This window comes from Hemitrygon akajei, chromosome 7 (genome assembly GCF_048418815.1).
Source record: "Hemitrygon akajei chromosome 7, sHemAka1.3, whole genome shotgun sequence".
NCBI lineage: Eukaryota > Metazoa > Chordata > Chondrichthyes > Myliobatiformes > Dasyatidae > Hemitrygon > Hemitrygon akajei.
In genome coordinates this window covers 130,166,355-130,178,872 of record NC_133130.1, presented here as the reverse complement: position 1 = coordinate 130,178,872, position 12,518 = coordinate 130,166,355, and the positions used below count along the sequence as shown (strand labels likewise).

The 12,518-nt window shown below is 40.7% G+C and overlaps 1 protein-coding gene across 12 annotated transcripts in view; it reads left to right on the top strand.

Annotated features, from left to right (window-relative positions):
• The window catches only part of ep400 (E1A binding protein p400), a 223,349-nt gene that overhangs the window by 35,708 nt on the left and 175,123 nt on the right, over nt 1-12,518 (top strand). For 9 of the 12 annotated variants that reach the window (XM_073051939.1, XM_073051940.1, XM_073051950.1 and 6 more), the window contains exons 3-5: nt 955-1,068; nt 1,198-1,285; nt 9,010-9,132. In XM_073051939.1, coding sequence (XP_072908040.1) covers nt 955-1,068; nt 1,198-1,285; nt 9,010-9,132 — 325 coding nt within the window. The remainder of the gene's footprint in view (nt 1-954; nt 1,069-1,197; nt 1,286-9,009; nt 9,133-12,518) is intronic. The other 3 variants (XM_073051946.1, XM_073051948.1, XM_073051949.1) reach the window with 3 other exon arrangements.

Below are 12,518 nucleotides of genomic sequence, written 5' to 3'. Positions count from 1 at the left end.
AATACTTAAATTGAAATAGGGGTACATTGAAATTAAATTGATAGTTTATATAGTGGATTCAGCCTAGTGCATCATGGGCAATGCCCTCCCAACCATTGAGCACATCTACTTCAACTGTCGTAGGAAAGCAGCATCCATCATCAGAGAATCCCCACCACCCAGGTCATGCTCTCTTTTCACTGCTGTCTCCAGGAAGTACAGGAGCCTCAGAACTTGCACCACCAGGTTCAGGAACAGTTACTACCCCTCAACCATCAGGCTCCTGAACCAAAGTGGAAAACTTCACTCAAGAGAAGAAAGCATGTCATGGATGGTGGTGTTACTCATGTTGTAATAGCGTTACGCTAGCTGCTACACTAGCAAGAATCCCGAGGCTTCTGTACCTTCTTCCTGATGGCAGCATTACCTGATGTAGAGGGTTTGACTGCTTCTCCAGACTTGTGTAGCATAGTGGGACATACTTTAGAGAATTTGTAGGTTAATATTTGGTGATTAATGTGAAGGAATTATTGATTAACCATTTAGTTCCTGGTTTTCTTGTGTTTTTTGAGTAGTGGAAGGTACTGGATATATAAAGTAAACTTGATCAAAGTTCCTAGCCATATCCACTCCCCTCTCACAGATTATTTTTATATCGTCATTTTGTAATTTCAAGTTTGGTATCATTGGCCTCAAATTCAAGCTGGTGCTTATATTCCAGTTGCCGCTGATGCTACAATAGACAGTTTAAGCAAAAAAAAACATTTGCATTTGTTATTTTTAAACCACAAAGCAATTTTTATAACCAATGTGGCAAAGTGCACTGAATTGTGTGAAGCAAGCCTAGGAATTAAGAAAAGAGACCCTACAGAAGTTTCCTGGCTGTCCTTGGAATACAAATTACTCTTTTTTTCTCCACTCTGACTTGATGTTTCAGTGATGAACCTGTGAATGAATGCATTGTTTTTATTTAAGGTAAAAGTGGTGACAGGAAAGGATGGCCAGACAGGGACGCCAGTTGCCATAGCAACACAGCTTCCCCCTAATGTTTCTGCTGCATTTTCAACGCAGCAGCCGCAACAGTTTCAGGTAAGGAGTCAATGTGGCATTGACAAGTCTGTGAATCGTTCCGGCATCAGAAGGGTTAAATCCTGTTGCATCACCGTGCTGTTGCCAGTGCATCATCTCTAACACACGTTTTGTTTTGTCCTTCCATAGCAGACGCATCAAGGTACACCTGTGGCGGGCACGGCCAACACAGTGGAGATCGAAGCTTTCAAAAGGCAGCAGGCTTTAGTTCAAACAGGTACGTTTCTCTTTTTTTTGGAACATTTCCTCATTTTCGTACAACAGGTATGACAATGTAACAAGCGTGGAGGAAAGTTTCTTGTTTGGACACAAGGCTATGGTAAGAAGAGAATTGAAGTTCTTTTTCATATAATTTAATTCAACTTTTTGTTGCCACGCCACCTGATATAATTCTTGCCTTCTGAAGTAGCAAAGAGACTTCTAAAACGTATCCAGTAAAAATGTTGTAAATTCCAGAATTAATTCAACTTCTGCTTTTGAATGCTGTAGCAAATGTTGCTATTACAAACTTCTGCATTACACTAGTGCCCTACAATCTACCTGATGTTCCTGCGGCATTCCTTTTTCTTCTTGTTCTTCCCTGGATGTTGCAGGGCTGTCTGTAAGCAGCTTCATACGTTTTCCCTGTGACTGCACGGGTTTTCCTCCGGGTGCTCCTGCTTCCTCCCACTGTCCAAAGACATACAGGTTGGTAGGTTAATTGGCCATTGTAAATTGTCCCATGATTAGGCTAGGGTTAAATCAGGTTGCTGGGCGGTGTGGCTTGAATATATCCCCAATGCTTCCTATGAATTACATTTAATGTTCAAACACCGAGATCTTCACATTAACACCTCAGACACCCAAAATGAATGCTAATCACTGTTGTCTCTGGGCTGCATTCCTAAATATGCAGACATATCAGGTCCTTAAGTGTTTCTTGGTCTGCAGCTCCAAGAACACCATTGTTCTAAATTGCATTTTAAACTCAATCTGCAATTCACATTTGGATCTGAAGATAGCTTGCTGTTGAAATTAATATTTATTGTATCCCATAACTGCAGAGTGCACCCTAACAGCATCCATAGTCCCATCAGTGACTACAGTTCCCAGAGATCAGTGTTAAAGTGTCTCTGGTCAATATATTGCTTTCGCACATCTGTGCACCCTGTCATTAATGACAACAGTGACCTCCAGTGTTCGAATTCTTCATTGTTCCTAACTTATTGAAGTAGTGAAATAGTTTAATTTTCACTCCTGCCAATTTTTGGCATCTCTAAGCCTGAATCAAGTCAATTCAAGTTTATTGTTATTTAACTATATACATGTATATAAAGTTTATAACCGTATAATGTATGTAGAAGCGAAACATTTCTTCCAACCAGGTTGTAAAGCACAGTAGTACACATAACACACGATAATTTATGAAGGTAAGGATGAAATCTTCTGATGAATCACACATAAATAACAAACTAAAGTGCATTAGTTTTAATTATTGGAGCAGATTAACCAGTGACACTTTGACTGGGAGTTCAGAAGCCTAATGGCCTGGGGGAAGAAACTTCTCATCCTGACTGTTCTTGTTTTTATGCTTTGCAGTCTCTTTCCTGATGGTAGAAAGTCAAAGAGGATACTGGATGGATGGGTGGGATCCTTAATAATACTAAGGGCCCTGCATATGCAGCGCTCCTGATAAATGACCTCATTGGATGGTAGGGAGACCCCTATGATCTTCTTAGCTGTTTTCACAGTCCTTTGTAGGGGCTTCTGATGGAATGCTCAACTGCTCCCATACCAGATGGAGGTGCAGCTTGTTAGGGCACTCTCAGTAGTGCTCCTGTAAAACACAGTTAAGATGGGGAGAGGGTGAGAGCTTTGCTTGCCTCAATCGTCTTAGGAAGTAGAGGCACTACTGTGCTGTCTTGTTCAGGGAGGTGATGTTAAGGAACCAGGTGAGGTAATCCATGATGTGTATTCCCAGGAACTTGGTGCAGCGGAGCCATGTATTTACAGAGGGGGGTGGTTTGTCTGCACCTTCCTGAAGTCCACAATCATTTCCTTTGCCTTTTTCATGTTCAGACTTAGGTGGTTGTTCTCACTTCAATCCACCAGCCACTCCCAATTCCTCTCTGTACTCTGTCTCATCATCATTCTTGATGAGACCAACCACTGTATGTCAACTGCAAACTTGATGACACAGTTTGAGCTGGATCCTGTGACACAACCATGTGTCAGTAGTGTGAATAGCAGCGGGCTGAGCACACAGCCTTGGGGAGCACCATTGCTCAGTGTAATGGGTGAGAGATGTTGTTGCCCATGTGATTGACTGTGGCTTTACTGTTAAGAAGCCCAGTATCGAATTGCGGAGGGAGGTTTTGAGACCTAGAGAGGACAGTTTCCCCACCAGTTCCTGGCGCATGATAATGTCGAATGCTGAACTGAAGTCTATAAAACAGCAGTCTGGTACATGAGAGCCCATTTTCCAGGTGGGACAGGACAGAGTGGAGGGCAGAGGCTATTATATTATCAGTGGGTTGATTTAAGCAATAAGTGGTCCAGTGTAGCCGGGGGAAAAGCTTTAATGTGCTGCATGACCAGCCTCTCGCAGCATTTCATAACGGTTGATATCAATGTCACCAGACAATAGTCATTTATGCAGGTTACTGTCGCCGCCTTTGGCACTGGAATAATGGTTGCCGCCCTGAAAACCAAGGGGACAATGGATTGTTCCAGAGAGATGTTGAATACAGTTGTGCTAGAAAGTTTGTTAACCCTTTAGAATTTTCTCTATTACTGCACAAATATGATCTAAAATGTGATCAGATTTTCACGGAAGTCCTAAAACTAGATGAAGAGAACCCAATTGAACAAGTAACACAAAACATTATACTTTTTAATTTATCTATTGAGAAAAATGATCCAATGTTACATGTATTTGCTGGAAAAGTATGTGAGCCTTTGCTTTCAGTAACTGGTGTGAGCCCCTTGAATGCAATAACTTCAAACATATGGAAGGGTCTCGGCCCGAAATGTCGACAGTGCTTCTCCTTATAGAAGCTGCCTGGCCTGCTGTGTTCCACCAGCATTTTGTGTGTGTTACTTCAAACATATGTTTCAGGTAACATTGTTACCTGACTTGGAATATTACACAACTTGCTCTTGGACTGATTTTTGTTGGTTGATCACTCCTGGGGAGAGTAACAACGGTGTTGAATTTCCTCCGTTTGTACACCATCTGCCTGATGTATAATGTTTTTTGTGTTGTTTATTTAATTGGGTTTTCTATCTAGTTTTAGGACTTGTGTGAAGATCTGATCACATTTTAGGTCATATTTATGCAGAAATAGAGAAAACTCCAAAGGGTTCACAAACTTTCTAGCACCACTGTATATCCATCAGCTGGGCTGCGCAGTCTTTCAGAACTTGACCTGGTACATTATCGGGCCCCGCTTACCTCTTCTCACCTGCCTATCACCTTCCCCTGGGTCCTCTCCTCCTTCAGATTTTCCTATGGTCTACTCTCCTTTCCTATCAGATTCCTTCCTTTCCAGCCTTTGACGTTTTCCACCCTCCTGGCTTTACCTATCACCTTCTGGCCATCCTCCTTCCCTCCCTCCCCCTTTTTCTTTTGGTGTCTTCCCCTTCCTTTCCAGTCCTGATGAAGAGTCTCTGCCCGTTCACTCTTTTCCATTGGTACTGCTTGGCCTGCTGAGTTCCCCCAGCGTTTTGTGTGTGTTGCTTTGTATGCCCCTTCCCATTTGCACATGGGCTTTTAGTTTCTTCTCACAGCCCAATGACAGTTAGTAGGTCAATTGGTCACTATAAGTTGTCCCATGATTCGGCTAGGATTAAATCAGTGGGTTGTTAGGCGTCGCAGCTCATTTGGCCAGAAGGGTCTGTCCATGCTGTATCTCTAAATAAAATAAAGTTGTGACTTGTAGTTTTGAATCTGTGGAGGTGGACATATCTTTTTGAAGGTTGCCTTAACAAAGTGTACTACAAAGTTCTGAGCTTCTGTTTGTTTCTGGGTTTGAAATTTGAATTAGTGAGTAAATACATATGTCAACTGTGTGTACTTGGAGACAGCTTTAATATATCAATTCAATCACTTCAAGAATATTCTGTGTAATATGTGTCAATGAATTTACCATCAGTAAAATGTAACTAAAGGAGGCAACTTTTGTGAATGAAATACAAATAATTATTAATGTAAAGTGTAACTGTGAAAGCCATTCTTCCATCTTCTGTATTTCTAGTGTGACAGGTCTTCGTCTGGTGGTTAAAGGGAAACTGATTAAAATAAAGTTTAGTTATTAGTTAATGACTTGAAGTGATTTGGCAAATGTTAAGACTAAATAGTGGATTCCGGTAATTGTGGCACATCAGGACCAGTACATTCTGGCCCAATTAACCGACTGCCCCAGTTAGCCAAAGTTACATGGAAATAGTTCAAAAGGTATATAAAAAAAAGTCAGGCTCCTGCTTAACTAAGTAACAAATTTGAATTGCATTGACTTTATTACTTATATCCTTCATATACATGAGGAGTTTATATTACATCTGTCTAAATGTGCAATGTGCAGTAATTTATAATAAATATTATGTACAACAGGATAGTCAATGTAACATAGCAATACAGTTGCATCAACATGAATTAAGCAGTCTGATGGCCTGGAGCCATCAGAAACTGTCCCGGAGCCTGTTGGTCCTGACTTTTATGCTGCTGTACTGTTTCCCGGATGGTAGCAGCTGGAACAGATTGTGGTTGGGGTGACTCAAGTCCCCAATGATCCTTCGGGCCTTTTTTATACACCTGTCTTTGAAAATGTCCTGAATAGTGGGAAGTTCACATCTACAGATGTACTGGGCTATTTGCACCACTCTCTGTGGTTGAGGGAAGTACAGTTCCCATACCAGGCAGTGATGTAGCCAGTCAGGATGCGCTCAGTTGTGCCTATGTAGAAAATTCTTAGAATTTGGGGGCCCTTACCAAACTTCTTCAACTGTCATAATGTAAATTATGTATTTACATTAAATACAGAATAAATTAGAACACTATCAATACTACTCCATTCTACAAAATTGTGTATTAGTTCCTAATGGTTATCAGTGGAGGAATTCATCCAATATATGCTGCTGTGTTCTTTTGATTGACTGTAAATGAACAAAATCATTGCAGACACTAAGTGCAGATAATAGATTGCCTTCATACAATGTTATCAATGACTGCATCCTTCAAATCTTCATTTTCATTGTAACATTCAAGATGATTGTCAATACCTTCAAACTTTGTGTAGTTTCTAACTTGTTGAAGTAGTGAAATCATTTAATTTTCTCACTCGGCTGTTTCTGGCATCTCCAAGCTAAAACCATTCCGAATTGCCTTACTGCTTATTTCTCACCAACTATTAGTGACAAAAATCATTGCTTTTCAAACACAAGCACAAGCAATTGACTCTTATTTCAAATCCATTTGCTCTAAGTGTAGTGTCTTGTTGTCCATGCAAGCGAAGGCAACTAACACTAGTTAGAAACTGTTCGACAGCAGTATCCTGCCCCAATTAAACAAAGCAAATCCGGCCTGTTTTCTCGATTTGTTCTTTAAGGGTTGTCCCAAATAAGCAGCTCTCATGATTAACCGATGGTCCAATTGGAGTCCACTATATACAGACAAAATTTCTATAATTTTAGTGCTGCGAATGTAACCCTTTATCTGAACATATGATTTAAAGCTAAACTATTTTATATATTTTTAATCTGCTTTGTAATTTTTCTATTTTCTGTTTGTGCAATTAGTTTTCTTGTGTGTAGGGTGCTTGGGGTTTGATGTTCTTGGCGTTTGCATGATTTGTTTTTTTGTGCATGGATCTGTTTGATGTTCTTGTTGGCATTTACAAGATTTGTTTTTTTTTGTGTATGGGGGAGGGTTGATGTTTTTCTTTGAATGGGCTTGCACGGTTTTCTTTGTTTTGTGGCTGTCTAGAGAAGATGAGTCTCAGAGTTGTATACTGCATACATACTTTGATAATAAATGTACCTTGAACCTTGAATATTATTTAGAATCATTCTGCAAAATGGACCTGTTGAGATCTGATCCAAATCTAGTCTCACTGTCTCCAGTTTGTTGAGCCCCTGTGCCTTCCTACAGTAACATAGTGGTTAGCACGATGCTGTTACAGCTTGGGGCATTGGAGTTCAGAGTTCAATTCCTGTGTCCTCTAAGAAAGTTTGTCCGTTCCTCCTGTGTGCATATGCATTTCCTCCGGCTGTTCCAGTTTCCTCCCACAATCTAAATAGGACAGAACTTTATTGTTACTGCTCAAGACAACGAGATTGCGGTGCCATTCTAGTCTGCAAAACGGATATTTACATTACAATGTGTGCGGTACAGCTTAATCTTAAAAAATTCTCATATTTCCATACAATAAGTGACTTTGATGGTCCATTGCAGTCAATGGCTGTTAGCAAGTGGGGTGTAGCATTATTCAGCTGCACAGTAGCCCCCGGGAAGAATCTGTTTTTAGAAGTACTGGTTAGTAGGTAAATTAGTTATTGTAAGTTGTCCCATGATTAGGCGAGCGTTAAATTGGTGAGTTGCTTTGCGGTACCGCACGTTGGGCTAGAAGGCCCTATTCTGCGCTTTATCTCTGGCCAACTTTTATCGATGGAGAGCATACTGACGTGTGGAATGAGTGTGGTACTCTAGCTGCAACAAGGCAGATCATAAGGCACTCCAACAGATGATTTGGATAGCTGAGCACATCATTGGGATCTGAAGACCCATCCCATCCCATCCCAGACCCTGTCAGTTCAGTCTGTTATGCATGGACTGGAGTAGCACCCAATCTTGTCTTGAGCAATGACGATTAAGTTCTGTTCTACTCAGTTCTCGGAGTTCACCCCTCAGTGTACTTTGTTTCAATGAAAAGATTAAAGAACTTTTCTAAAGTTTTGCATTGTTTGTACTGGGCAGCCCAAGTGTCGCCCCGCTTCCAGCACTAACATAGAGTGCCCACAACTCACTAGGGGCGGCACGGTAGCGTAGTGGTTAGTACAACACTTTATAGTGCCAGCGGTCCCGGAATCGCTTCCTGTCACTGCTTGTAGTTCTCCCCATAGCTGCCTGGATTTCCTCCCACAGTCCAAAGGTGTACCAGTTGGTAGGTTTGGCCTGTGATTAGGATAGGATTAAATTGAGGGATTGCTGGGTGGCATGGCTCGAAGGGCCAGAAGGGCATAATCCATGCTGTATGTTAATAAATAAAACATAAAATAAATCTATTCATTGTCGAAGTGTGCATAAAGTTCTTTTATTCCACCTTAATAAATAAGTTAACTAAAATAAATGAGGTAAATTGCTGCCTTTATTTCGACGTGATACATATTGGCTTTGTGCATTTAAATATATTGAAAGGAACTAGTATGCAGGTAGTGGTGATTGGAATCTGTAAATATATTCTAATGTGCATCACGTTACTTGTTTCTTATACAATGCTCTCTCGATAAACTAATGAATGCTCCTGATATTTTTTTTTTAATTTTAAGTTTGGAAAAATCCCAAAGAGCTTCCTCAGATCTTCATGCTGTGGAAAGTGTGACTATGTCACTAGCCGGAGTGCCATTCAGTGAGTGCATTCTGCAGATAATGTGATGTAATAAAGGAATGACCCATTACACCAAAATGCTGATACTTTCAATATATTGCAACCCTTGTTGGAAGGCACCGATAATTTGGCCGTTGAAAGCACCGTGAACGTGAGATGTTGTGGCTGTACAGTACTTCGTCCTCAGATCATTTGCATATCCTTCAGTTTGTGATTTTTGAAACAGTTAAGGAATTTGGCCGAGAATTGGAAGTCTCATGCATGAACAAGTCCACAAATGACGTTGAAGGGGAAGTGCTTCAGTGAGTTTTTTTTACTGCATAATATTGCGAACTCTGTGTTTTGCTTTTGACTTCAGATCAGAATAAAAGGCCACGGATAGAAGGTGGTCGCCATGGAATGGTTTTCCAGCACACAACTGTGACTACTTTAGGATCTCCAGCTATAGTTCCCTTACAGCAACTCATGCCAACGGTGCAGGGTAAGAGATACCGAACCCATCTTCCACATACATTTGTCTTGTCTCATTTGCAACGACTTTTTTTCCATATTGTCTCATGTGTAATCCACCACCAAACTCAATATCGATGCTGAGAGTGAGATTAATTTGTAGTCAGTCTTGATGAATGTGAGAGTGCCAGTTTTTTTTTAAAGTGCATGCATTTCAGTGATGTTTTCAGCAGGCTAATAGTTTTAAAGGGGGACAATATGCAAGAAGTCATAAAATCCTCTCCATCCTTTTTTCTCTCCAGAACCCGTTAACTGGTGTGTTCTAAAGAGGGCTGAACTATATTGAAAGTATCAGTGAACTATAAATCCAGTATATCTTTTCAAGCATTGTATTGATGCATGGGAATTAATTTCTATTGAACCACATCTGACAGAAATATACTTCTCGTTGTGTGGTTATTAAGTTCAAAGTAAATGTATTAGCAAAGCATATAGATGTCACTATATACAGCCATGAGATTCATTTTCTTGTGGGTATACTCAATAAATCAATAAAATAATAGCCATAACAGAATCAATGAGACCGCACCAACTTGGGCATTCAACCAGTGTGCAAAGGACTTGAGGTTCAAAGTACATCTATGTCACCATATACAAACCTGAGATTCATTTTCCTGTAGGCATACTCAGCAAATCTATAGAATAACAATAACCATAACAGAATCAATGAAAGACCATTCAACTAGAGTGCAGAAGATGACAAACTGTGCAAATACAAAAAAATTAATAGTAACTAAACAAGCAATAATTATTGAGAACATGAAATCAAGAGTCTTTGAACATGAGTGTGTGAACATTGAATATGGGAACATTTCAATGATGGGGCAAGTTAAGCTGAGTGAGGTTATCTCCTTTGGTTCAAGAGCCTGATGGTTGAGAGGTAATAAGTTCCTGAAACTGGTGGTGTGAGTCTTGAGGCTCCTGTACCTCCTTCCTGATGGTTGAGGGGTAGTAACTGTTCCTGAAACTGGTGGTGTGAGTCTTGAGGCTCCTGTACCTCCCTTCTGATGGCAGCAATGACAAGGGAGCATGCCCTGGGGTGGTGGGTTCTCTGATGATGGATGCTGCTTTCCTTCAATAGTGTTTCATGTAGATGTGCTCATTGGTTGGGAGGGCTTTACCCATGATGGACTGGACCGTATCCACTACTTTCTGTAGGATTTTCCCTTCGAGGGCATTGGTGTTCTCATACCAGGTCGTGATGCAGTCAGTCAGTATACTCTCCACCACACATCAATAGAAGTTTGTCAAAGTTTTAGATAAGCATTTTATTACTTTTAAGCAATGTACACAAAATGCTGGAGGAACTCAGCAGGCATCTATGGAAAAAAGTAGTAAACGTTTCGGGCCAAGATCTGGCGGCACAATTAGCATAGCTAAAATAAACAGCAGTGAATTATGTAAGCCCTCTTAGAAGCCTGCTACAGTCACTTTTAAGTCCTATGATACCTTTACCGTGAGAAAAAACTGGAATGCTATCGCAGTTAAAAAAGATGAGCCTCACACGACATGGTCTGGTCATTTATGACAGTTAACAAATGCATTCCTCTGAAATTTGATACATGCTGCATTAAAAATAACAAACGAGAAAATCTGTAGATACTGAAAATCCAAGCAACACACACAAAATGCTGGAGGAACTCAGCAGCACAGGCAGTATCTATGGATAAAGGTATAGTTGATGTTTCAGGCCTAGACCTGCCAGCATTTGATTTAACTTGTGAGGTCATAAAATTTGTTTATTTATTTGGAGATATAGCACAGAACAGGACCTTTCAGTTATTCCAGCAATCCCCGATTTAACCCTAGATTAATCACAGGATAATTTACAATGACCGATTAACCTACTAACTTATACATCCTTAGACTGTGGGAGGAAACCAGAGCACCTAGAAGAAACACATGCGGGCATGGGGAGGATGTACAAATTCCTTAGAGAGGACGTTGGAGTTGAACTTTGAACTCTGATGCCCCGAGCTGTAATAATGCCATACTGACTGCTACAGAAACAAGTTGTGTATGGCTAAGAATTCTAAGCTTAATTGGCTTGATTGAGTTGTAAAGTAAATAGATTCTTTTTTTGGGATGTTCTCTCTTACCCTTCCTCCAGTCACTGAAGCCTATGTGGTATTAATTAATAGAGTAACTCACATCAATAATCACTCAAACATAACATTTAGGTGTTCTAATTGTGTTAATTATTTATGTTAATTGAGTAGTCAAAAGTCTCTGCATTACCTATCTTTTCTCATAACTTTTCTGACTTTGTTAAATTCATTGGGTGCCAGTGAGTAGAATATGGTGTCATCAGTGGGTGGGTTAGAGGGAAGGATATTGTGCGTTTCAGAGACACGATTCAGGTCAGTGGTTCAGTGATGAGGGTGTGCTATACTGTTAAAGGGTGCTGTCTGTAGGATATATTAAAGCCTGTCTACCCTTGAGTACATGTAAAACACCTTCTGGCAGCAGTTGAACCAAAACCCAACCCATGCAAAAGCTGCTGAACCAAACAAATTTGGTATTTTTTCAGTAAAAGAAGAGAGTGCTTCACTTTGCGCTGACTAATGGTTAGCTTTATTTGTCACACATACATTGAAACATACAGTGAAGTACATTGTCTGGGTCAATAACCAACATACTGTATCCAAGAATATGCTCAGGGCAGCCCATAACTGTCACCATGCTTCCCGCACCAACATAGCATGCCCACAACTCGCCCTAACCTTGGGGTTCGCAACCTTTTTTTAAACCATGGACCAATGCCATTTAGCAAGGGCTCCATGTACCCCAGGTTGGGAACTTCTGTCCTAATCATACATCTTTGGAATGTGGGAGGAAACTGGAACCCCATCCAGTCATGGGGAGAACGTGCAAACTCCTGACAGACAGCCGCAGGAAGTGAGCCCCAAACTGTGATTGTTGCCCCTGTAGAGTGTTAGACTAACTCTTAACTGTGCCCTTTTATGAAGTTATTTTTTGGAGAGGGGAGACTGTGGGTGGGGGGTGGGGAAGGTTAGTGCTGTAACTTTCATCTGAATAACAAATTTCACTCTTTGTATCTGTTGTGGCCCAAGAATGATGATTGACTTGATGGATATTCAACTAAATTCTGTTTCTCCTATTCTTTCAGCATTTGGACAGACTTAGCAGTCTGTTAAATGTTTTTGCGTGAATGGTTTTGGCTCTTATTTTGATCCATTAAACAGCATTAATACTGGTCAGTTTCCATGGTGAGGATCAGGTAAAAAGGAAGTGTATGGAACTGCATTTGGGTGGTTCACGCCAGGACACGGATCTTCCTGACAGGACCACTCAGCCTGATGCACTTTCCAACAAGTCACTGCACACTGATTCAAC